Raw genomic sequence first — 24,681 nt, 5'->3', positions numbered from 1 at the left:
TTATAATAATTATTTCAAATAATATAATAGTACATCACATCACCTCCAAACAAAATAAATATCTTAAGAGTTTCTAAAGGCAGTGACTTGAGGGTCAATGGCCTTTAGTTTGAAAGATTATATAAACTCTCTTGTGTTTTTATAGCATATAGACAAAATGCCCATTTCAGAATAGAAACCCAATTTATAAAAAAAAAAAAAAAAATAGTGACCCAATTATAAATCTCTTTTCATTCTCTACTATGCGAGGAGTACGAGGATAAATTAGAAGTTGGCCCGCAAGGATGAAAACGTTGAATTTGGCATTTCAGTAGAACAGGGCTGTCTATTACTCACTTTTTTATTATACCATAAAAGGCCAGACAAATTTCACCAAGACAGATTCACTTAGCTAAATTGCGGCAGATTGAAAGTTTGAGATACTTGTAATTTCATGATTGATGGTTTAAACTTAAGGGGCAACTGGTGATTGTTCATAGGACAGACTGCTGTTAACCCCTATTAAAAATGAATAATCCAAAATTCAGAGGGAACAGAAGGCTAAAAACTCTATTGGCACGTGTAGGGTTTAAACCATCAACTTGAGGGCAACTTATCCAATTGGCCCTTGAATTCTTTATCTAGGTAAAATTAAATCCCTCGTCTATTTTTTGCTGAGCAACAATCTAAGCCATTTAAGGGCCTTATTCTTTGTACAACAATTGCGTGCTTGTTCTCGGTTGATTATTTTAACTAATTACGTTAATTTTAACTATTTGTTAATTCTAATTATTATCTATAATTAAATTTTGAAAAATCTAACGCAACTGAGAAGAAGGCTTACATCATCAATTTTTTATAGGCCCCCATTAAATGCTCAATTTTGGTGCTCGATCAACTTAAATTTATTTTGGAGCTAGTGAAGAAAAGGACAAGTGTGACATTTTGGGCATTTATGGAAACGGACAGTGGTTGGGCGGTTTGAGTTTTATGACTCTTCCCTAGTGATTAGGGATTCGATTCCTATCTCTATTAGGGCTTTGTTTGGCATTTGAGTTTTTTGCCAAGTTTGTCTGCTATAAGTTTTTTAAAAATTTTAGTTACAATAACTTCAAAAAACTTTTCAAAATTTTTAAATTATACACTTCAAAATATTCAAAAAAAATTTAAAAAACTTTTACAGTAAACTACAGTAAAATTTTAAATAAACATCCAAAAAATTTACTTGTCAAACGGGGCCCTAGACTTGAAAATATTATCGCAACCTGACGGAACATCAGACAAGTGTAGCTCAAGAGCAGCAAGAGAGGCCCCCCTCCTAATAAAATAGGATTTCCCCTTCTGCCAAAACCCCTCTTTGTAATAAAAATAGGATTTCAAAATCACATTTAAATGCCACATTTAAGTGATTTGCTTCCAAAAAAAAAAAAATTTAGACGGGTGTGTTGTGCACCCGTTTCGTCTGGTGGCGGTTCAGTTTTCTCCGAATTATCCCTGGACCTCCTTAGGTTCGCCCCCTCCCCTTTAGTGTAGAATAGATTAGGTTTATACGACAGTTATCGTTTCCGGAAAAAAAAAATATAAATAGGATTTCAAAAAAAAAAAAAATGGGCATTTCGGTGCTTGGAAGAATTACCGCGTAAGCGGTAGTCAGAATTTAGACTTTTACTCGTGTCCCTGAAAATTCAGGATTTCCTATCCTTGAGATTTTTGAGTATTTGACCAGTTGATCAGCTTTTACTTATCGTGGATCCAATATTTGCCTGATGGTGGTTTCCATTCAAGAAATTCAAGTGAACACTCAACAATCCTAATCCAATTTCGATAACACAGTACTGGATGTCGTTTTGTTGAATGCGACGCGATGTCCAAAGAAGACGAAGAACCTTTAGAAAAACCAGGGGATAATTCCAAAATCCTCCCTGAAGTTTCTGGCTATTTCATTGGTCTCCCTTTTCAGGTTTCAAAAATTACACTAGCCTCCCTTAAAAGATTAATTATTTTGTAACATTTATACCCAATCAATAATTAAAAAATGATATTAAGAGAGAGAAAATAATATGAATTCATCATTGTCCCTCATCTAGTACATTGTTTAATTAACTTAATACCAACCCACACAATAAAGAAAAACACTTATATTATTTCATATTTTTCACTTAACACAATATCCAAATTACTCTTTTTCAGTTGCATACCTACTGTCAAATATGATCAACAACAAATAATCAAAACATTTGCAACCAAAATATTACAGAGAACAAACTTTAACATCACAAATATTCTTGTCAATATGCTAAGATTAGTTATTGAGATTTTTATGGTATTAAAGTTCATTTTGTGTAATATTTTAGTTACAAACTTTTTTGATTATTTGTTATTGATCATGTTTGACAATGGATTTGTAATTGAAAAAAGCAAATTAAATTTTGTATTCAATGAAATATATATATAATGACATACCATTTTTAGTGCCATATGTGATTTAATCCCCAATGATAAACAGCAAATTACAATAATGTTTTCTTTAATGTTTGAACTGGTATTAGATTAATTAAACAATTTATTAATAAATAAGTGACAATGATAGAATCATATTATTATTTTCTCTCTCCTAATATTACTTGTTAAGTGTTAGTTGGACTTAAATATTACGAGCTAATAATTATCTTTAAGCGAGGTCAGTATAATTTTTAAAATTCGGAAGGAGGCCAGTGAAATAATTAAAATCCTCGACACTAACAAGTAACAGAGTCAGCGACGATGATGATTTTCATAACAGCATATTATACTCATGGCGCATTGCTTTTTCTGATCTTCCAAATACAAAGCAAGCACAATGGAGACACTGGTCCCCTCATGATGGCCAAATCCAGGTACACATCAACGCAATGAGTGTTTAACTTTGCTACGGGTGTAAATAATTGGCTCCGGCCAACCCCACTTTGTAATTTGGTCGGATGAATTTCCCATCAGCCAAGCTCTTCACCCCCAGAGGCAACAATGAATGGTGCTCAGTAAAGAATTGGTCTTGACAAGGATAGACGTGTTTCTTTAGAATTAGGCAGCCCATCATGCAGCAAGAGCGAAGCACTCCTTTGCTTTAAAATTTGCAGAATACAAGCACGATAACAAGGTAAAATCATTACAGCAAACCTCTGCTGCACACTCGCATAGTCGTCCAAGAAATTGGTTTTTCTTATCTTCTTGCTCCTGAAAATCCTGCTTGATAGCATTTTGAAGAATTACTGCAAAGGAAAAATAAACAGGATAGAAAGATAAACCTCCACTCTAATGTGACCATCTTGGACTCTAGCACAAAAACAGACAATTACTTTGCATGCCACGTTCTTAAAAATGAATGAATAAATAAATAAAGGGAGCAGAACATAATTGAACCAGCACCTAGAATCACGCTTGATTTTGTCAAGTTTTGAACATGAAAAAGCAACAGGGTATGTATTGGAGGAAGTCTAGGTTTCCCTGAGGCACGCACAATAGCTATGCATCAGTGCATATATCATTATTTGCAGAGTAAATTCCTAACGAAGGTGATATCATAACTAGGAACTAACCAGTTAAGAACATTATTATCAACTAAATAGGAGTCAGACCCACCTACATGAGACAATGTTCAAGATCTTCATGACTTGCCTAGTTCCTCCACTTATTGCACAAAGCTTCACTGTGGATATAAATGAATTTCCTCTGCCTCTTGCAGATTCAATCTAAAAAAATACAGTCAAGAAGTTTGTCTTCATTAAACATGAAAAAGTGGAAATGATGAATAGAAAACCTTCTGCATTTGATAAACTAGTATCAAAGAGAGCACCTGATTAAGACGGGAGTTACAGCTTAAAAGATAACACTGTAATTTCATTTCTGGCCTTGAGCACCTCAGCAATTTTGAGCAAAAGTTGAGCCAACAAATGCATTACAACCAGCATTAGACAGACACTGACATTAGGGAAAGATGGCAAACCAAAACTTTACAACCCTTCAGGCTTCATCTCTTTCATCCACATGACAGTACAGTAAAACCTTAGCCACTACAAGACCACAATAAGTTTTGCTTATAAGGCTAAACACTAACAGAATCAGTATAGAGATGCCCATCTATGTCAGGGACAAACCCCTTCTCCATCATTTCCTCCCTAATAATTTCATATGTCGTCCTACTTGGGACCAATCCTTTCTCCAACATCTCATTAAGATAGGAATTTGCTTCCTCCAACTTACCTTTCTCGCAGAATCCCTTAATCAACACATTGTATGATACCACATTAGGATGCTTACCTTCCTTTTCCATTCGTCTCCTCACTACCAAAGCTGCAGTAGGATTTCCTTCTCGACAATAGCCAGCCATCAACGTATTATAAGTAATATGGCTAGGAATTAGGCCCTTCTCAAAGATCTCATCTAGAAGTCTAACTGCTTTTCTAGATTCTCCTCTCTTGCATAGTTCATCTATACGAATGTTGTAGGTGACAAGATCAGCTGTCAAACCCTTCTCCTCCATTTCCTCCAAAAGCTTGTTAGCTGCTCCTAAGTTACCCTCTTGAAAATAACCACCGATAAGGCAATTGTATGTGGCAACACTAGGGCACACCTTTTGAGTCAACATTGATTGATGAAGTGCTATACCTTTATTCATGTTTCCAGCTTTACAATAAGCATCAATTAAAGTATTAAAAGTCAATGCATTGACTTCGACGCCTTTCTTCACGATATCATCAAACATCTCTTTAGCTTCCTCTAGCATTTTATTCTTACAAAATCCATTTAGGATTACATTATAAGTCCTTATATTTGGCTCAAAACCTAATCCAACCATTTCATCTCGCAGACCAAGAGCTTCATCAATTTTCCCTTCACCACAAAGGCCATTAATCAACGAATTATAAGTTGATATGCTTGGTGTTATCTGTTGCTCTTTCATCTCTTTAAAAAGCTTTAATGCAGCAACCACATTATCAGCCTTACAGAACCCATCAATCAGCACATTATATGTAATTTTGTTTGGGCATACGCCCTTCTCCACCATCTCCTTCAAAAGTGCGTCAGCTTTATACATTTTACCAGCCCCACCTTTCTTACAAAATCCATCAATCAAAGTATTATAAGTAACCACATTAGGCATAATCCCCAGGACCTTCATATCCTCCACAACATCACCTGCCTTATTCAACTTTCCAGCCTTACAAAAACCATTGATCACCACATTAAAAGTAATCAAATTAACATCAACTCTCCTCTTAGTTATCTGCCTAAACACAAACTCCATAGTTCCAACTTTTCCATTCTTCACCAACTCTCCTAACATTGGATTACACGAAATCACAGATAACTTAAACCCGTAATCTCCAGCCCTCCTAAAACCATCTACAGCTAAATCCAATTTTTTATTATTCACTAAAGCCAGTATCAGCATATCAGTAATAATAGAATTAGCACAAAAATCATCACCACAAGTCACTAGTGTGTGAAAAAACGAAGAAACCGAAAAAGGTGGTGTTTTTTTAACAGAAAAATGCAATAAAGATCGGATTTTTGGGTATTTGTTATCATTTGCTAGTAAAGCTATTAACTTGCATAAATGTTGTAAAGAATGGGAAACCTGGAAACCATGTTGGGACCATCTAAAGAAGGTGAGAATGGAATCTGAAGGGAAGTTGTGGTCGAATAATTGTTGGAGAAAATTGGATGGAGTTGTGGGTTTTAGCAGGGGTTTAAGCTCCGACCAGTGTTGGTTTGTGATGAGTTCTACAATTTTGGATTTGAATGACGGGTCAGACAGGGGGAGAGAAGGGTGGGTTGGGGTTTGACAGGTGTGGCAGTCGTGGACGGATTGAGGAAGTTTGAGGCGGAGGAGTGGTGGTGCAGCTGGGTGGCGAGGGCGGAGCCGATTCATTTGTGGGGCTGAAAAGGGGATGTGAAATCTGGAAGCTTGTGAATAGCCATTTAAATAGGCCAGTCAATGGTCCTGAACTAGCCCGAACTTGGCCGTAAAAAGCCCAATAAGTCAAATATTTCTGGGATAATTTCTTTTTGCAGGGAGAATATTTTTTTTTTTCACATACCCACACCAAAAAAAAAAAAAAAAGGTGTGATATATCTGGAATTATATAACCAAGAGTGGCAATTTCGCCAATCAATATAAGCTCAAGGGTTTAAGCAGGGCTTAATTCCTGCAGGAAAATGAAAATGTCATAGTACAAAACTGCGCCCTTCCCATTCCCTTCTTCTTCTTCAAGCATCCAAGGACTTCCACCAATGGCGGTTCAATCCAATCCAATTCCATCTATTTATTAAACTGAAATCACCAAAAGAAATAAAAGAAAGGAAAAACCCACATTTTCCCCTAAGTTAACAGCCTCTGCTCCTGAAAATGTTGAAGGCCGTAGCATCAACCTGTTTACAGTCCCGTTTCCATGTGGCAACGACGGCGTTTTACCCCTACCTCCGCCATGCTTCCGAGTCGAACTCCCCATTGCTCAGAGTTCTGGGCTCACTTAAGGGGCCCAATTACTCAAATAGAAGAGGCCCATATTTTTTCCGGCGATTCTTCTGCTCAGACTCCAGTGAAGATTCTGCCGAATCCGGGGCTGAAGCAAGACGGGTTGAAACGGATGGAGAAGATGCTGATTCTAAGTCCACCGCCGCAATTGTACCCACTGTCTTCAAACCTGAAGATTGCCTAACGGTATAATTATTGAGATTTTTTTTTTTAGTTTTTGTTGTGGTAATTGCCTTTGCCCATTTGAATTTTGCTTATATCTTTGGTTTTTTGGGAGGTGATTAATAGTTTTTGCCGTTTTGAAATTAATGTGAAGTGGGGTGGAAAAAGTTCGTCACTTTTCCTTGGTAGACATGTTTTAGTGGTTGTTTGCATTAACTGTTTTTGCTTTCTGAAATTTACTAATTGTAGCATTTGAGCATAAATTAAATATTCATTCGCTAGTCAAACAGGTAAAACTGCTCTTGTAATCTAATATTTTTGGCATGATAATTTCCCTAATCACAACGTTGAATGAATAAAGAGTTGAAGGAACTGGGAAATAATGCTCGTGAGGAGAATTAGCTGTAGCTGATAACGTATATTGTGAAATGAGAAAATATATTTTACATGTAACTCCTAGTCTTAGGTTAAAAACCTGTTGCTTGCAAAGGTGATCGTCTGGTTCCACTTTAAAATAAATTCAGTTGCATTCTTGGTTCCAACTTGAATCCCGAAAATATGGCAACCATCAGTTGTGTAGCCCTAAGTACCATTTTTCTGGAGTTGCAATGTGATTGATAAATTTAGAATGCAAAAATTCCATGATGTGGATCTTTGACTCTTATATGGGAATTCAAACATATGGATATGAAATAAAGTCATTAGATTTGATGGTGAAGAAACTTACTTGTGTTTTACCAGTAAAGCTCTGATCGAGGATTGGTGGATTGCAGGCTTTAAATCATTATTTTCATAGTACGGAACATGCTTCAACCCATAGATATTATAGTTTATAGCCATCAGAAATCAAGCTGGCTATGTAGCACTCTAACATTCATTACTGATGAGGTGTGGCACAGCCTCGTAGAGTCTCAATCTGACTAAAGAAATTAAGCTTCAGAGTGAGGCATTGGTGACCCGTGATTTCATTTTTTTTACATGGAAAATAAGCAAAATTAAGGTGTAAGATAACCCTAATACGCAAAAATATGAGCAATTCTTATTTACAAACACTAGACCTTGCATTAGTGGTTGTAGAGTGTGGTAATTTTGTGCATCAGAAGCTAGATATAGTTGTGAAGAGGGTAGGGTAAGAAATTTGATCAAGACAACTATCCTTGTAGAGCCCATACCTGCACTTCTCCTTCCTTTTCTCAATAGTTTAGTTTGACTGAAATTTTCTCGATGTTTTTTTCACTTACTAATTGAGAGTGTTTTACTTCTGACGTTTGCTTATAGATTCCAATTTATATTTCTTCTTTTTTATACATAGCGGTAATGAATTTGTATTTTTGTGCAGGTTCTAGCACTCCCATTGCCTCATAGGCCATTATTTCCTGGATTTTATATGCCAATTTATGTAAAGGTATGGGTGATTAGTTTCAAGATTCTTTCACTAAAGCTAATGTTTTTCTTTTCCAACATTATCGTTGATGATATGATTGTGGAGACCTGAGAGTTTTAAATATGATGCTTTTTAGAATGATGATCACAATGACTTGCTATATTTCTCTATTGTAAAACTATAAAAAACTATGTATTGTTGATGTGTATCTGATGCAGACTTTTTCCGATATTTGGGCAACCTGTGTTCTATGTTGAATGTATCCAGCAGTTTGTGAATGTCTGATAATTGGTCAAATGCTTTAAATGTCTGTTCCAGTAGAATATAACGGTGTTCTTTCATTGAATCTTCAGTAATGTGGTGAAAAAGTGCTTTCTTGGATGAACTTGCGGTGAACCTTAAGAGTACAAAGATATGGGTAAAAGTTCTTAGTTCTGCATAACTTCTCACTAGTACAAGCTAGGTTGTTGAAGCATGAATCTGACTATACATACATACATGCATACATATATATAGATATATTAGATGTAGTATAAGTTTCTCATTTAGTATCAAAATCTATAGCTTCCTACTAATAAATTAAATTGCTGCAGTCCATTTGTGGAATTTCTTCTTCGCCATTGGATTTAGGTTTCAAATCATAAACTGCCGAGGAGAAGAAACCTACAGTCTAAGGCAGGCTACTTGGGAAAAAAATTTTAATTGGCTTTTGTTATACCAATATTTATTGAAATATTCTACTAGTTTCAATTGTCTTTCACCTCCTTCAACCTTTTATCCATTGGTTAATGTGAGGAGCTTATCATACCTGTTTACCCTTTTATTTTACATGGAATATTATCTGCAGGATCCCAAATTATTAGCTGCATTGGTTGAAAGTCGAAAGAGACAGGCCCCTTTTGCTGGTGCTTTTCTTGTTAAAGATGAACCAGGAACAGACTCTGCTATTGTTTCTCCATCTGATGCAGAGAAGAACATATATGAACTTAAAGGAAAAGAGTTGTTAGGACGCCTTCATGAAGTAGGCACGCTAGCTCAGGTAATTAGATTTGCTGTTGTGTTTCTTGTTCTTTATTAAGAAAGAAATCTGAAGTGCAAACTGAGTATATTTGCTTGAGTAATATTGTTGTCAATTTTTTTTAATCCAAATCACGATGTACCTAATGTGCAATATATTTGCTTGAGTAATATTGTCAACATTTTTTTAATCCAAACGAAGATGTTCCTAATACTGACCTGTACTGGTTTTGTGATCCAGATTACAAGTATCCAAGGTGATCAGGTTGTTTTAATTGGTCATAGACGAATTCGAATTACAGAGTTGGTGAGCATGAGTTCTCTGCCTTGTGGTCAATTTTTGTATTCTGCAAAAAGTTTGTGCTTTTGCTCTAATTCGTGTTTGACTTTATTCTTTGTGGTGTATTAGTGGTGGAGCCTTATGAATATTTACTGGGTGCATTCTGAAATGGATCTTTATTTCCTTTTCTGATATTATAAGCTATTTTCCATATTCTCTGAACTGAAAAATCAGAGGCCTGATACGCTTACGACCTGCACAGGTTGATGAAGATCCCCTTACAGTGAAAATTGATCATCTCAAGGTAACTATATCTGAGTATATTAACTTACTGTAAGTTGAAGCTCCATTTTTTGCACTGGTCTTTCTACTCTAGTTCTTGTCTTGTGCAGGAAAAACCTTATGACAGAGATGATGATGTAATGAAGGCAACATCATTTGAAGTCATTTCAACCCTGAAAGATGTCCTGAAAACAAGTTCCCTTTGGCGAGATCATGTCCAAACCTACACTCAGGTTTGAGCATTATCCTTGTCATTCTCTTAATCTTTATTGTAAGTGTAACTTCATGAGAATGTTTTATATCTCTCAGAGTGGTATATATTGCTGTTTCTATTTTCTTCACTTTGTTATCGTTTGCATTTTCTAGTAAGTTCAGTTATCACTGTCTTCCACTTATTTAATGGTTTTCTACTTCATCTCATGCTTGGTTGACTACTGGGCTATTCCTGCAGCTTTACTTTTCAATAATTAGTCAAACTTCTGAATTAACTAGTGGTGCATGAAAAGTAGATTGGCTTGGATAAAGATCTAAGAAAATGTTAACAAATGTGCAATAGCGGAAGTTGTGCGAATTGTATGTCTGGTATTTGGTCATTAGAAAAAGTTCTTTGGTGCTGACTCAGACTTTTTTTTTTTTTTGCCCTTCTTCACTTTACATTTCTTTAAGTAAATAGAAGTCGCACTTTCACAATGTTGGGAAGCTTGGAGCAATTTTCTGTTTTGGAGCTTGACACAAGCTTGATTTTATTTCATCCAAAACTGAAGAAAATTTGGAGAAATTCTGAAATTATCCCATAATGCGTTCGATATAAAACTTATTAGAAGAGGCATAAGTTTATGAACTAGCAATTGCTTTTGGTGGTCTTTGAACATTTCCTTTCCTTTCTATGCAGATTTTCCGCATTTACAAGCATTAAGTTTTCTCAAGTTTCAACTCTATAGCACTTGTATCTCAGCTTGTATTTGGTGTTTTTTGCAGGGATTCTTTTCTAAAAACTGTTATTCATAGAAATTCTCTAGAAATGCGCATCTCTATTGTTTATGCATGTTTTGGGTTTTAACAATATTCAGTAATTATTGCCATCATCTAACTTCTGAATTGCTGCAGCATATAGGAGATTTCAATTATCCTAGGTTAGCAGATTTTGGAGCAGCAATATCGGGTGCAAATAAATTTCAATGCCAAGAAGTTCTTGATGAGCTGGATGTATGTCAGCTATACCCCCTTATTTTGAATTAAGAAGTTTCCGTCTCTTCTTGTTTATTTCATCATCTTGTGATGATTTGAAATGTTTGGTCCAGTCCTGACCCCCGTCTCTCTTTAATAACTGTGAGGAAAAAAGTTTCAATTTCTCATATGAATTTGAATTGTTTGGTTTATCTCTGCCACTACAGTTTTCAATCTGTTAATTGAATATAAGCATCATAAGCATTTTTCTTTTTTTTTTTTTTTTAAATTTACTGTTCAATACCTTCTCAGTAAATATATTACCTTTCACGTATATTTGGATTGATTAAAGGAGAAACGGTAGTTGAGGGACTTAAAAGTTGTACTGCTTTGTCATTTGAACTGATATCATACCTCGAATACACCAAAATCCATTGTACGTCATTTGAATTGTGATTGATGTTATCTATTTTTTGCAAAGGCATCTTCTGGTAGTACTTTTGGCTGCCTTTAGAGTTCTCTCTTTCTTGACTATTTTGTCATCCAAATTTAGTTGTGAAAGATTAAATGATGCTTGAATAGCCATTTTCAACTAATCAGCACTTTGCCATGGATTTTAGTTCATAACTGTTTCTGTTTTTGCCTTTCTTTCTCTTGATTAGGTGTACAAACGACTTAAGCTTAGTCTTGAACTATTGAAGAAAGAATTAGAGATCAGTAAAATCCAGGTATGTGCAGTGCCATCCACTTTGAAGGTTTGATGTGAAAATTTTCATTGCATCTTCTTACGATTTTACTGATTTAGGATGCAATTGCCAAAGCAATTGAGGAAAAGATAAGCGGGGAGCAGCGCCGCTATTTATTGAATGAGCAGCTTAAGGCCATAAAGAAGGTGAAGCAATGAGTTGATATATCTATACAAGTAACTATTTCTTGTGTTTCTGTAAAACCATGTGAAATGTCCTCTAGATAATGAGTGGTTACTTAAACATAGCTTGATTGCGATGCAGGAACTGGGATTGGAAACTGATGACAAAACAGCTCTTTCTGGTGCTCTCTCTCTCTCTCTCTCTCTCTCTCTCTCTCTCTCTCTCTCTCTCTCTCTCTCTCTGTATCTGATTCTGAACTTTATCTTGTCACACCAGATTTCTGAATGTGTCTGGTTTGTTTTTGTGTGGTTCTTTAGGAGTTATAACACTATAGCAGTGGCCATGCTAGGGGACATTTTGGAAGCCTTTGCTTTACACTATATCATCTTATGCTATATTTTAGTTTCTCACAAGCATAATATTTGTTTTTGGAGATTGAGGCAGTTGCTTTTACTTCTAGTAGTTCTCCTTAATGATGTTGATTATCTGTAAAGGTAGGTACAATTTAAAAAGTTAAAAATCAAAGGTTAAACTTTTGAAGATTTGAGAAATTTTACTAAATGGATAAAAGATTTTCTTCTAACTTTTTGCTTTTTTTTATTTAAGAAAAAAAGATATCAAAAGGCAAGCTAGTTTCATAGCTTTCAATACCTATATCAAGTCCTTTTTTATTCAACATTTAAGCAAGAACTATAGAAAGCATGAAAGCTACTTTTCATGCTTTCTATAGTTGATTATATAACCTTTTTTTGGTTTTTGGAGGTTGAGGCAATTGCTTTTACTTCTAGTAGTTCTCCTTAATGATGTTGATTGTATCTATAGGTAGGTACGATTTAAAAAGTTAAAAATCAAAGATTAAACTTTGAAGATTTGAGAAATTTTAGAAAATGGATAAAAGTTTTTCTTCTAACTTTTCTTTTTTTATCTAAGAAAAAAAGGATTGCAAAAGGCAAGTTAGTTTCATAGCTTTCAATACCTATATCAAGTCCTTTCTTTTCACATTTAAGCGAGAGCTATAGAAAGATACTTTTCATGCTTCCATGGGAGAATCCAGTTGTCTGTGAACTGCATACAGTTGGTAATCTAATGATAGGTCTTCTTTTAATTTCTGCATCTAATGAAACCAGTAACAGCCTTGATTTATTTTTTTTTTGGTTAAGTGATATTGACTTCCCTCAAGGTCTACCATATTAGCAAAGTTATGAGTCGTCTAGTTTCTACGATTACGTGGACCTCCCATGTCAACCTTTTCTGTTCAACATGTAGTTAGTTAATCTCCCATAAATGTACTTAATTATGTTCCTGGGAGAGTGTATTTGCTGAAACAATGTATTTTTTTTTTGTTTTTTTTGTTGGGGGGGGGGGGGGGGGGGATTCTATGTAAGGATGCTAAAAATCACTCAGTAAGTTGCCTTAATTTACCCAGAAGTACCAGTATCTGGTTCCCTTTTTGGATAGTTTTTAAAGTTGTGTAATTTGCATCCCCTCTTTGATCTGTATTCTTTTCAGTCTTTGTGAGAATCTAGAATTGTTATACGATTTTACTTCCAATTGTGTGAAATCTGATCAAGTTAGATACTGTTCTTATTCTTAGGTGATTATTAGTTTGTTCGTAATCTATATGTTTCATATCTGTTGCCTGCTTGGAGATACAGCTATTTTGATGTGTCATATCTGTTACTTATTCTGGGATAGATTTATTTTTCCATGTTTTCCCTTCTGCTCTTTAGCTTTTGGTGTTCTTGCTGATAATTCATTCTTAGATATGCAGGGCTTAGATGGGTGTTTATTGTTTTATTTGATACTTTACAATCTCAAATACATTTTAAAACTCCTTGTGGCCGCTGGATCGTAGTTTCCCGCCTTAAACATGCTTATGCCTGCAAAAGTGATAATTGCTGGTTCTCTAGATTTGCATTTCCTATGTTCGAGGAAATAAATATCTTTTATTATCTTTAATGAGATTGGTGCTATTTGTGTGTGTTTGTGTATTTTTTTTCCTTTATTTTGTTTTAATCCCAGCTTTTATTGGTGCTATAGTAATGGACAATATCTGAGCTTTCTACCGGCTTCTCTATGAAAACAATCATAATTGTGTTGAATATAAGTTTTCTAATATTCTTTTGAGTATGGGAAAAATGGTTGTTGTTTTGAAACTAATTTTTTATGCTGCAGCAAAGTTCAGGGAAAGACTTGAGCCAAAAAAGGATAAATGCCCGCCTCATGTATTGCAAGTCATTGAAGAAGAACTGACAAAGCTGCAGTTGCTAGAGGCTAGTTCTAGTGAATTTAATGTTACACGTAATTATCTAGATTGGTTGACTGCACTGCCTTGGGGAATTTACAGGTTTGCTGTTTGCTTCCTTTCCCTTTTATACAACTTTGTAGCTGAAAATGTTTATTCTGCTGTTGGAATGTTACTGTTTTATGCTGTAGCCCTGCTGACTAGTTCAACTGCTGGTGCATTAATGGTTTCTTTCACATATGCAGCGATGAAAACTTTGACATTTTACGGGCTCAAGAAATTCTTGATGAGGACCACTATGGTTTAACTGATGTTAAAGAAAGGATATTGGAATTTATAGCTGTGGGAAAACTCAGAGGAACTTCACAAGGTTGGTTTTTTCTATGATATCGACACTGTAGACAATGTTAATGTTGTTTGGCACTTTTCGTTGGAAAAAAGTTAATATCAATTATTCTTTGGGGCATTGTAAGAGTCTACTGGATTCTGCCAATTAAACATAGTGCATGGGGTACTACTAAAATTTTTTCATGCGGCTGTAGTTTCTGGAGGATTAACTAATTCATGTGTCTCTTTTTCATAAAAGGAAATACAAACATTTCTGGGGGAGAAACTAATGCATTCAGTATCTGGAATATTGCAGTTTATATTTGCCTGAGGTTTGAAAATCACTTCAACTGCATTCATTGACTCGCTTTGGTTTCTCAACTATGTTTGTTGGACATGTTAAGCACACCAAGAACTACAGAAAGAGCAAATCAATAGAAAATTTTGCAGAGGATCAGGGTTATTACATGTCCATTATTTCATAAAACACCAACTAGGAAATTCGTTGCCTCGTATATAGAAAATTTTCATGTGTAGAAATACCTGTGGTGGGTTACTAATTTGGGTTGTCTTCATCAGGTTGATTAACTTTTGATTTCCATACCATTGTAATCATCAAATATTGGCTGATTACCTTTAGTGCATTAGTTATGATTGACCAAACCTTTACCACTAGATATCTCCATGTGCATCCTTTTTTTTTTTTAAATTCATTTGAATTCTAATCCACTAGGCTGCATCTGGCAGAGAGGTTTGTTTCTGCTGATTTTCATAGTAGCGCATTTAGATTGCACTAAAAGTTATTACTTGAGAAGTAAGAATTGGTTTCGATACTTTCAGGAAAAGTTTACTCAATTACAAACTTTCGTGAATGCATATTTTTTATGTAATTTAAGTTATCTTGTGGATCCTTTTTTGATTGAACGTGGAGTAATGTTGACCATGATGATACTGGCCAAGGGCTGTTAGAATTTGAATGTAGTTAGTGAGGAATTGTGATAGACTATATCAAAGCAACAAGATTTCTGAGACTCACTCCTGATGCCATGCACTACGCGTGCTGAATAAGAATGGCCTTTATTTTGCACTTCAATTTTATGCAGTGCTGCAAGTGACCTTTGTTCTCTGACGCATGCGTCTCCATTTGAATAATAACAGGAAAAATCATCTGCCTCTCGGGTCCTCCTGGAGTTGGGAAGACGAGTATTGGCCGTTCAATTGCACGTGCATTGAACCGTAAGTTCTACCGGTTTTCAGTAGGAGGTTTGTCTGATGTTGCTGAAATAAAGGTAGGTTGTGAACTAGACATATGCAGTTACTTATTCAACATTTGTGTTTGTCATATGTTACTGACTTTGGAAAACATATCAAGGGGCACCGTCGAACCTATATTGGTGCCATGCCAGGGAAGATGGTGCAATGTCTGAAGAATGTAGGAACCGCTAATCCTCTTGTCTTAATTGATGAGATTGACAAGGTCTGATATGCTTCTTTTGTTGTTCTGCTTATCCTCCTGTTCAATTATCTTGTTCTGATTGACCACAGTACAATTATTCTCCACTAATTATCATTTCTGTTGACTCCTTTTTCTGAAGAGGGTTAGTGGTCTATGAAATTTGCAACACCCATGGATTCTCATCTTTTTCCTCGTACTATTTTGCTTTTGGCAGTTGGGAAGGGGACATGCAGGTGATCCAGCAAGTGCTATGTTAGAGCTTCTTGATCCCGAGCAGAATGCTAATTTTCTAGATCACTACCTTGATGTTCCAATTGATTTGTCAAAGGTTAGTCAGCAAGCAAATTTACCTCTTCTTGCAATAATATGATTTGGAAAAAGTGGTGCTTAACCTATATTAAATAGAATGGAGAGTTAGCTAATAATGTATTAAGCAGGAGCAACTCATATGCGGTGACAGATTTTTTTTTTTTTTTTTGTTGAAATAAAGATTGTTTTAAGTTTATAGATATACCGCTAGTGATATATCACTAACCACCCCAACGTGGTAAGTGGAAGGTTAGGAAATACTTCAGTGATTGAAAGTTCTGGTCAATAGATAGGTAAATTGATCTTGCCCAACATACTCCAGCCTACTTCTTGTCTTCAGTTTTCACTTCTTAATTCCAGCATAAATCTAATCATGGAGAGGTCAATTTGGTAGTTAATGCTGATTCTTTGCATGATATTACTAATGTCTTGGTACATTATTGCTCCTGGGAGGTTCGTTTATGGTAGAGTTGCTGCAGTAACAATACCTGTAAAACAATCCTTTGGATTGCATATTGGGTATCAACCCTCCCAAACATTGTAGTAGTCCACCTCATTTTTGCAGAAACTATTAAAAGAATTTGCTTCTCTTCTCGTTGGTGTTTAACTTATTATTTATTGCTGGCTGGCATCTTTTTCAGTTGCATAAATGTCGCGAGTGAAAGGTTAAGTAGATATCATTCTGCATTATTCAACTTGGGGGATTACTTATCTATTCTATACTGCAGGTTTTGTTCGTCTGTACAGCAAATGTGGTGGATACAATACCCAATCCTCTTTTGGACAGAATGGAGATAATTTCCATTGCTGGTTATATTACTGATGAGAAAATGCACATTGCTAGGGGCTATTTGGAGAAACATACTCGTGAAGCATGTGGCATCAAGCCTGAAGAGGTTTCTCTCTCTTTCTATCTCTGTGAAGTTTTGTGTCTTTGATGATAAGTTGCAGTCTTTAAGTTCTTGTGACTCTTCTTAAGGGGAGTTTTTTTTTTTTTTTTTTTTTTTTTGTCTTTTCAAAGTTCCTGCCAATTTTCGAGCTATTTGCGATGCTCTTCAAACATTGGTGAAGTCCTTGCCTTCTGGATAAGAATGTACTTTATATGAGCTTGTGCACCAGGCTTGTTTAAGCCCAGTGAAATAATATGATCAAACTTTTCACTCAGGAAATGTTTGAGGTTGATTAATCTAAAATAAAGCAAGAGGACTTGATTGATTTTAAATAGAGCAAGGCGATTCGAGTGTTGATTTGTAGGGACTCTGCATAGTCTTCACGGACAACCCCAAATAGTTTGGATAATTATTTGCAAATCATTACATTCTGTATTAATTAATGCCAAGCCAAAGAAAGAATTTTTTTTCCCCAAATGCATATGCTCATTTCCTTTGAATGTTGGCCCGTGGAGTTATGTCTTCTCGAAAGTAGAGATTTATTTACACACGTGTTGTAGAGATGTATTGTTCTATATATGCTTTTGATAATAGGGGTTAATAATTATTCCCAGGTTGAGGTTACCGATGCTGCTCTTCTATCGTTGATAGAAAATTATTGTAGAGAAGCAGGAGTTAGGAATCTTCAAAAGCAGATTGAGAAGATATATCGCAAGGTTTGCTGATTCTATCTCTCCCCCCTACATTTTTCTTGTATCTGGCTTTCCTTTACTTGATTAGCTATTCATGCAAAATCATTTATATTCCCATTTGTGCTAGATAACTGAACTTTTCATTCAGGTTGCAAATTTGCATTATGTTTTTTATTGTTTTCATGTTGCCACAACTTTGGTGAGAAATATGATTCAGAGTTCAGAAGTTTGAAATCCCTGCAAGGATATTGTCAATTGGCTTAAATATTGAATTATCTTTTGGTGTCTTGAAAGATTGCTCTAAAACTTGTGCGGAGGAGAGCACAAAATAATCCTCCAGCCACAGAAGTTCAGGATGGTCAATCTGTTGAGCTAACGGCAGAATCTCATGGTATCTTGACCGAAACCTCAACTGGAGAAGGGGCACAAGATGGTGCAGTATCTGTTGAATCAAGCAATATTGAAAAGGCTTCTGAAACCTCCGTAGAAGAAACAAAGTCACTGGATCCCTCAACTGACCTCACAGAGAAGTCTCCAGATCAAGCAGCAACTACAGAGGTATATTATAAATATCTTTAACTGTCTTCTGCAATCTATATCCAGTATAAAAAATTGTTCTTTTCTTCCCCCTGGTACGCACATCTTCCAATTATAGACCAACAAAATGCTCCATTTTGCTCGTTCATTTGATTATCCTGGAAGTCTAGGATTGCAAACTCCTCCAGTATCTTTCATTAAAACTTCCATCTCATTGTAAAACACAACATATACCTGACTTGTAAATTTGATTGTCAAGCAAACATGCTTTATGGTTAATAACACACTTTAAGAATAATGTTGAACGACTGTACCAATTGTTAGAATGATTCTCATTTGTGGTGATTGTCCGACTCCAATGTAATAAGAATAAATGACTACTTGGGTGTATCCTTCCATGCTTGATAAGTTCATCTGAATCAAATCATGGTCATAAGATGCACTTTTGTGAACTTTTACTCATTTAGTGTTGCTATGGTGACTATGACAGGTCATTCTTGAAAGTGACGAGAGTAAGAGTAACGAGATTGAAACAGTGGATAAGGTGTTGGTTGACACAAATAATTTAATGGATTTTGTTGGCAAGCCTGTCTTTCATGCAGAGCGCATATACGAACAGACCCCAGTCGGTGTTGTTATGGGTCTTGCTTGGACAGCTATGGGTGGATCAACATTATATATCGAAACAACTCTTGTAGAGCAAGGTGAAGGGAAAGGTGCACTCCACGTTACAGGACAACTTGGAGATGTCATGAAAGAAAGTTCCCAGATTGCTCACACTCTCGCAAGAGCTATATTGCTTGAGAAGGATCCTGCAAATCCCTTCTTTGCTAACTCCAAGCTTCATCTTCATGTTCCTTCTGGTGCTACCCCGAAGGATGGTCCAAGTGCTGGTTGCACCATGATCACATCCTTGTTATCTCTTGCCATGAACAAACCTGTCCAGAAGGACCTGGCGATGACTGGAGAAGTAACACTAACTGGGAAAATCCTCCCGATTGGAGGGGTCAAGGAGAAGACAATTGCTGCAAGACGGAGTGAGGTGAAGACAATCATTTTCCCTTCAGCTAACAGGAGAGATTTTGATGAGCTTGCGGATAACGTGAAGGAAGGCCTGGAGGTCCATTTTGTAGATGATTATAGTCAAGTATATGATTTGGCTTTCAGTTACGACGAGAAGAGGGAAGAATAAGTCTGTTTCGGTGTATCATGACGTTCGTTGAGTTTGCCAGTCCCAAAAATTATCCTGTTCTGATCAAATTCAGGGGGTAGAGAAAGTCCCTTGTTCCAGCTGGTTTTTCAGACGGAATTGGTCCCGGAACGGGACCTTTGTATACAAGTTTATGCCATGATTCATTTGTTCGACAGCAACGTTTTTGTACAATAATCATTCAAACGTATAAAGCACACTTATCCCACCTATCTAGGATGAAATTTTCCCCGGCGGCCTAAGCCTTAGAGCAGCATGTTGTACCATATATTTGGCTATGGGATTCCTAATATTATATTTTTGGAACTCTTACAATGTTTTCTGAATCCCATTCACGCGCATGGATCCAGTAACAACCGCTAATATTCTTCTCGCCCATTTGCTCGTGCAAGTATCACTCGAAAGTAACAAGTGAATTCTTCTAGACTTTGTCATTTCTTGATTCTGAGAAGGTATCGACTCTGTGATTACAGATCCATGTGATTATTTTGGGGATTATTTTGGAATAAAAGCACATTTCTCTTTTCGTTATCTGCTTATAATTCACATTTGTCATTTCGTTAATAAGTTGAAATTTTAACTTATTCTCGACACCAAATATTGTTACAGAGAAAATGCTTTCTGGATGTTTTTGGGATCAAAATGGCACTCAAAATTTTCGGAAAGTCGGATATATTCAAGAGAGGTAAGTGTCATTCAGCAGTAGAGATAATTTAGGAAGTTGATCCTTTGAAGAAAATGGCCTGTTGGCTAAAAATTTGGTGGAGAAAGCTGTGTTCTTTGAGGGTAAAATGGATAAATTCAAGTAGTTAAAGGTCCACTCAGATTATAATTCAAAGGTTTTGACTCTCAATAGTGTAACCATTATTACTAGTACAAGTTGGTTCAATTAATAAGAACGGATCATTTACTCACATAGATACTGTGTGCCAATGTAAGGGTTATGTTGATAGGCGAAAGTACTCAATTGATAAGAACGGGTCACTTGTTCTCACAATAAGTCATGTGTAGTAGTGCAAGGGTTGTGTTGGTAGGTTATCCGTAAGAACTCAGTAACTAATCTATGGTTCAATTGGCAAAAATGAGTCACTTCTTCACAATAGGTCATGTGTGCCAATATGAAAACTATATTGGTGGACGACTTGAAACCGATAATCGATTTATGGTCCTCGAAGCAATGTGAAACTCTATAACTAATCTATAGTTCAATTGGCAAAAATGGGTCATTTCTTCACAATAGGTTGTGTGTGCCAATATGAGAGCTGTATTGGTAGGCAACCCATGTGATCGACTTATGGTTCTTGAAGCAATACGATGCATGGGTGATGATCAGAGCTAAATCCATCCAAACTTTTATGTACCCAAAAAAAAAAAACCATTATTATTGCAATAACTCATATCCGTTAAAGTCGCAAGTGCTATTTCCTATTTGCAATGTGTTCTCTACTTCAAAATAAATCCCTTTATACTAAAAAATCTAGAGGAAAAAACAAGCTTGGGGGGGGGGGGGGGGTAGTTGATTCTGGAACGATAATCATTGCAGTTGAAGACATTGAAAGTTCAGCACACAAATTCCTTTTGCTTCAACTCCAACCACAATTGAAGTGAAATGAATGCAGATGAGAATGCAACTGATAGGGGCCCCCCTGAATCCAAGGGAGATGATTCAAATCAATCATTTTCTAAAGCAAAAGTTGTCTGAAACTACGTTGAAATCACAATTTGTTCCATGCCAAGTGACTCTAAGAACGTGTCTGCATCCTTGGGAAATCATGGAAGATAAAGTTATAACTTTTTCATGGCACTTCCCTTGCATCCCATAGCTTTTGGTAGGGCTTTTTTTTCCTTGGACGGCCAAGTGGGTTGGTATGGTCCATCAATTTTCTGCTTAACTGATTTCACACCTACAATGCCATGTGTTTTTTATTACAGGTTTCAAAACCTTTCCAAGCCTAAGAGGCTTGTGTAATCTTGAATGAGCAATCTTTAGCTTTTAATCAAGGAAAATCATAAGAATTTGCTGATCTCAAGAGGGTGATTTAGTGATGAAGAAGTTAAAGAGTTGGATCCAAAAGCCTTGAGGTTTTGTATATCTAAACATTTTATCTCATTGAAAGACTACAACTTAGACAAAGGTAGAATTAAAAAACTGGATGGCCTTTACAGTGTCAAGATTTGGCATGATCATCACCTCAATTGAGTATTGTTTCCTTGCAAAAAGGCTAAATTTGTGTTACATGCACAAAAAGAATATCTCTTGAAACCAAACCATATCTTTTATTTCATGATTCATGTTAATTGGGTAAATTTATTCTTGGAATGTATTAAAGACAAATCCATCTCCATTCCAACGAAGGAAACCTCCAAGAAGTCGATGATCAATTGGCCATCTTTTTTTTCTTGAACTTCAACCTTTAACCGTAAGCTATACAGATTTAGTTGGTCTTTCTCTTTTTTTGGCTGTTTTAGACTGAAAATGGGACATCATTACTAAAGTCGTCCTTGTCACTAAACTCAATAGCTAGATTTGTGCAGATACTATGAAGTACTAGAAAGGAGGCTTCTTTTTGACTGCATATATATGGCTCAATTCACGTCTCAAAGAATGCCTCCTAATCCAATCCTCTGGTGACGCCTAAACTGATATAACCCACAAAGATCCCATCCATTCATCTTCTTCTAAACGCCTACAAAGATAGTTGATAAAAGACTAAATCCCATGATTACCTCAATTATGACAAAGCAAGATAGAGAGTAGAGATTGTGGAAAAAAGTAGGATTTGTCAATCCGCCTAATGGAAACTGCATGTCAGGTGACTAGACATGCAATTAGAGAAACGAGCATAGGCGATCAAGAATGAGTCAATAGTGATGGATAAAATTTGTGATTATTTGGCAATGGCCAATAGCAAGAAATGGAACAAGAAACATGAGTTTATGCAAAATGACCAGAATCCAGATAGTCAAGCAGGCTAGTTATTCTCAGGAGCCCACATAGATTGCAAGCGTGTTCGTCAAAGATTTCCATATTATAATTCAACTGGAAAGCCCCATGTGATATTGATTTGTAGTTAATTATTATTAACATAAAGTAGAGATTGCTTAACGTTAATCACAACTGATGCATGAGTTTGTGACGATATCTCACATAGAATGGACATAGATTGCATTTCCTTTTCACTTTCTTTAATGAAGTGATGATGCATTTGACTGCTAATCCAATTTATTAAGGTTAAATGAGAAAAGTTAATGCGCATTATCAGCTTGAACAGTTTGGCTGCGTTAATTATCCCCACAAGCTAGGCTTATCCTTATCAAAAGAAACAAAATATCTAAACAAATTTTGCACAGGCCCTTTTATACTATGATAATATTCATCAAGGAAACACCACTGAAAACAACTATCCAAACAAATCTCTCTTGAACATTGGTTACAATTTTTGTCGTCCTATTCTATGCAACAACTAGTTTATTGCTCATGCTTGAAATATGTAGGATTTACGAAGTTATAATAATTTCTCCTCTTTTTCTCTATTGGTTACACATACATACATTTGTTTATCTCACGACGTACGTGCTCATCAATTAACCACTTGCCTTCATTTCTTAGTTCAACTGTTGTTTGTATTCAACATTTCAAACTCCGGACGAAAGCACACTTCTTGTTCAACATCAAAAGGCACAGTTCACTAATCAACCATGATGAGTAGTATTGAATCTCATTTTTGAGCTAAGATCTTTTATGTAGATGACTATTGGAAGATGCTGGTGGAAGTGTAGCAATATACAAGACACGGAGTTGCAGAAGTGGAGGGTGGGCGCCGATTATTTGGGGTTGGAATTGGAAACATCGACTGGGGACCATTGAAACTGTCACCCTTCCACCAGCAGAAAGAATAAGGGTATTTTTAATAAGGGAAAATTTTTAAGCGTCTAAAGGGTATTTTTTTCCTAACGTTGTAAAGTACAAACTAGTATTCAAGCTCAAAAAATTGATGTGTACAATCGATATGTAGAACTTACGAGTAAAATTAGCACTCTCTAACAATGAGTACTCGCCACTGGCCATTTGATCCAGTAGTCATCACCATCTTTGATGATGCTGGAGATCAGGGGTTCAACCCCTGCTTCCCACAAACTTGCCATTTTACGTGGCTGGTCTTCTATCCCCACGGGATAGCTCGAATGGTCCGCTTCCCCTCCTTAGGGTATAGCGACCTTCCTGACTTGTCCAGGGTTCGAGTTCTGTTGTTAACGTGCTCGGAGTGGAGTGAGACCTCCTTTCCTGGGCCGCAGGAAATTAGTCGGACTCCGTAAGAATTTGACCCGGACACCTCTGTGTAGACAAAAAACGGCACAATATAATAGGAGGGCTCACTAATTATCAAAATAGTGTACATGAGATCGATTAGTTTATCAACCAGTCACCATCACCTTAAGAAGATAGATGGTGCTGAGTGCTCTCGGAAAAAACAAATGATTGGTGTCATTTTCTTACTCAGATGCATTAATCATCGAGCAGCCAAAGACTTGTAAGAAATCTGGATAAAAATACATCATCACGAAAGATGCAAATAGTATAAAGTTACCCTTTTGCCATATGACGATGGGCATGCGCATGCAGGTCCAATAAAGATCGAAAAGAGGAGACTTGAGGAAGGCCCTCCCTCACAAATCCTATGGTTGCCTACCAAAGCTTTCTTTTTTCCTTGCACTGGTCAGTGCTAAAAAGGAAGAAGAAAAAGAAGCAAATTTCACGTGCTGCATTGATGTATATTTTTATTAAGGAATCAAGTTTATCCATCTCCCAATTTTTATGCTTCAATACCAAATATTCTAGCCCTTTGAACGCACTCCAATTATATCTTCTTGATACTTATCCATAAGCAAAAGCCCTTGCACAACTTTGGAGGTAATATTTTTTTTCTTGACAAAACTAAAACATTTTTTTACTCTTTTAATTTGTTCCAAGAAGATGTTTGCTTTAGCTTTCAAATAATTGAATTATTGATGTGTCCTGCCGTGCATATTGAGTAGACTTTCGATCAAAAGAACTTGCATTCACAAGGATATTATTTTTGTGTCGCATCCTTTAAAATAAGAACTACATCCCAGACTAGTAGCAATATAATGAACATCCGAAAAATAGAAAAATGATATTAGCATTCCCAAAAAAAAAAAAAAAAAAAAAAAACCCTCTAGTGCTCCATCTCCTTTTATGTTTTTAAAGAGAGGATAGAGTGTTAGAGATTTTTCTAGGAGTGACAATAACATTTGCCAAAAAATAACTCTTTACTCTTACTCGTTCGGGGAGTGCAAATGAAAACTCCGGAGTCAAGCCAATTTTGCAAGTTAAAA

General features: G+C 36.1%; 2 protein-coding genes across 9 annotated transcripts; one reads left to right on the top strand and one right to left on the bottom strand.

Moving 5' to 3' along the window:
- Positions 1 to 2,749: 2,749 nt before the first annotated feature.
- Positions 2,750 to 5,990, bottom strand: LOC113727789 (uncharacterized). Of its 8 annotated transcripts, none has more exons than XM_027252137.2 (4): positions 3,812 to 5,990; positions 3,598 to 3,707; positions 3,385 to 3,462; positions 2,750 to 3,227 (listed from the first exon to the last, which is right to left on the bottom strand). In XM_027252137.2, the coding sequence occupies exon 1, from the start codon at positions 5,888 to 5,890 to the stop codon at positions 4,061 to 4,063; it is 1,830 nt and encodes a 609-aa protein (XP_027107938.1). In that variant the 5' UTR covers positions 5,891 to 5,990; the 3' UTR covers positions 2,750 to 3,227; positions 3,385 to 3,462; positions 3,598 to 3,707; positions 3,812 to 4,060. The 8 variants fall into 8 exon arrangements, with proteins under 8 accessions (XP_027107938.1, XP_027107941.1, XP_027107939.1 ...); XM_027252140.2 differs by having other exon boundaries at positions 2,750 to 3,201; XM_027252138.2 differs by having other exon boundaries at positions 3,602 to 3,707.
- A 58-nt stretch (positions 5,991 to 6,048) lies between these two features.
- Positions 6,049 to 19,649, top strand: LOC113727788 (lon protease homolog 1, mitochondrial). Its single transcript, XM_027252134.2, has 19 exons — positions 6,049 to 6,682; positions 7,998 to 8,063; positions 8,890 to 9,081; positions 9,301 to 9,366; positions 9,602 to 9,643; positions 9,732 to 9,854; positions 10,729 to 10,827; positions 11,451 to 11,516; positions 11,594 to 11,680; positions 11,799 to 11,838; positions 13,833 to 14,004; positions 14,148 to 14,272; positions 15,388 to 15,518; positions 15,602 to 15,706; positions 15,900 to 16,013; positions 16,723 to 16,890; positions 17,499 to 17,600; positions 17,871 to 18,134; positions 18,604 to 19,649. The coding sequence occupies exons 1-19, from the start codon at positions 6,368 to 6,370 to the stop codon at positions 19,303 to 19,305; spliced, it is 2,979 nt and encodes a 992-aa protein (XP_027107935.1). The 5' UTR covers positions 6,049 to 6,367; the 3' UTR covers positions 19,306 to 19,649.
- The last annotated feature ends 5,032 nt before the right edge of the window (positions 19,650 to 24,681 follow it).

This window comes from Coffea arabica, chromosome 2c (genome assembly GCF_036785885.1).
Source record: "Coffea arabica cultivar ET-39 chromosome 2c, Coffea Arabica ET-39 HiFi, whole genome shotgun sequence".
NCBI classification, from domain to species: domain Eukaryota; kingdom Viridiplantae; phylum Streptophyta; class Magnoliopsida; order Gentianales; family Rubiaceae; genus Coffea; species Coffea arabica.
This window is presented reverse-complemented; position numbering and strand designations above follow the sequence as displayed.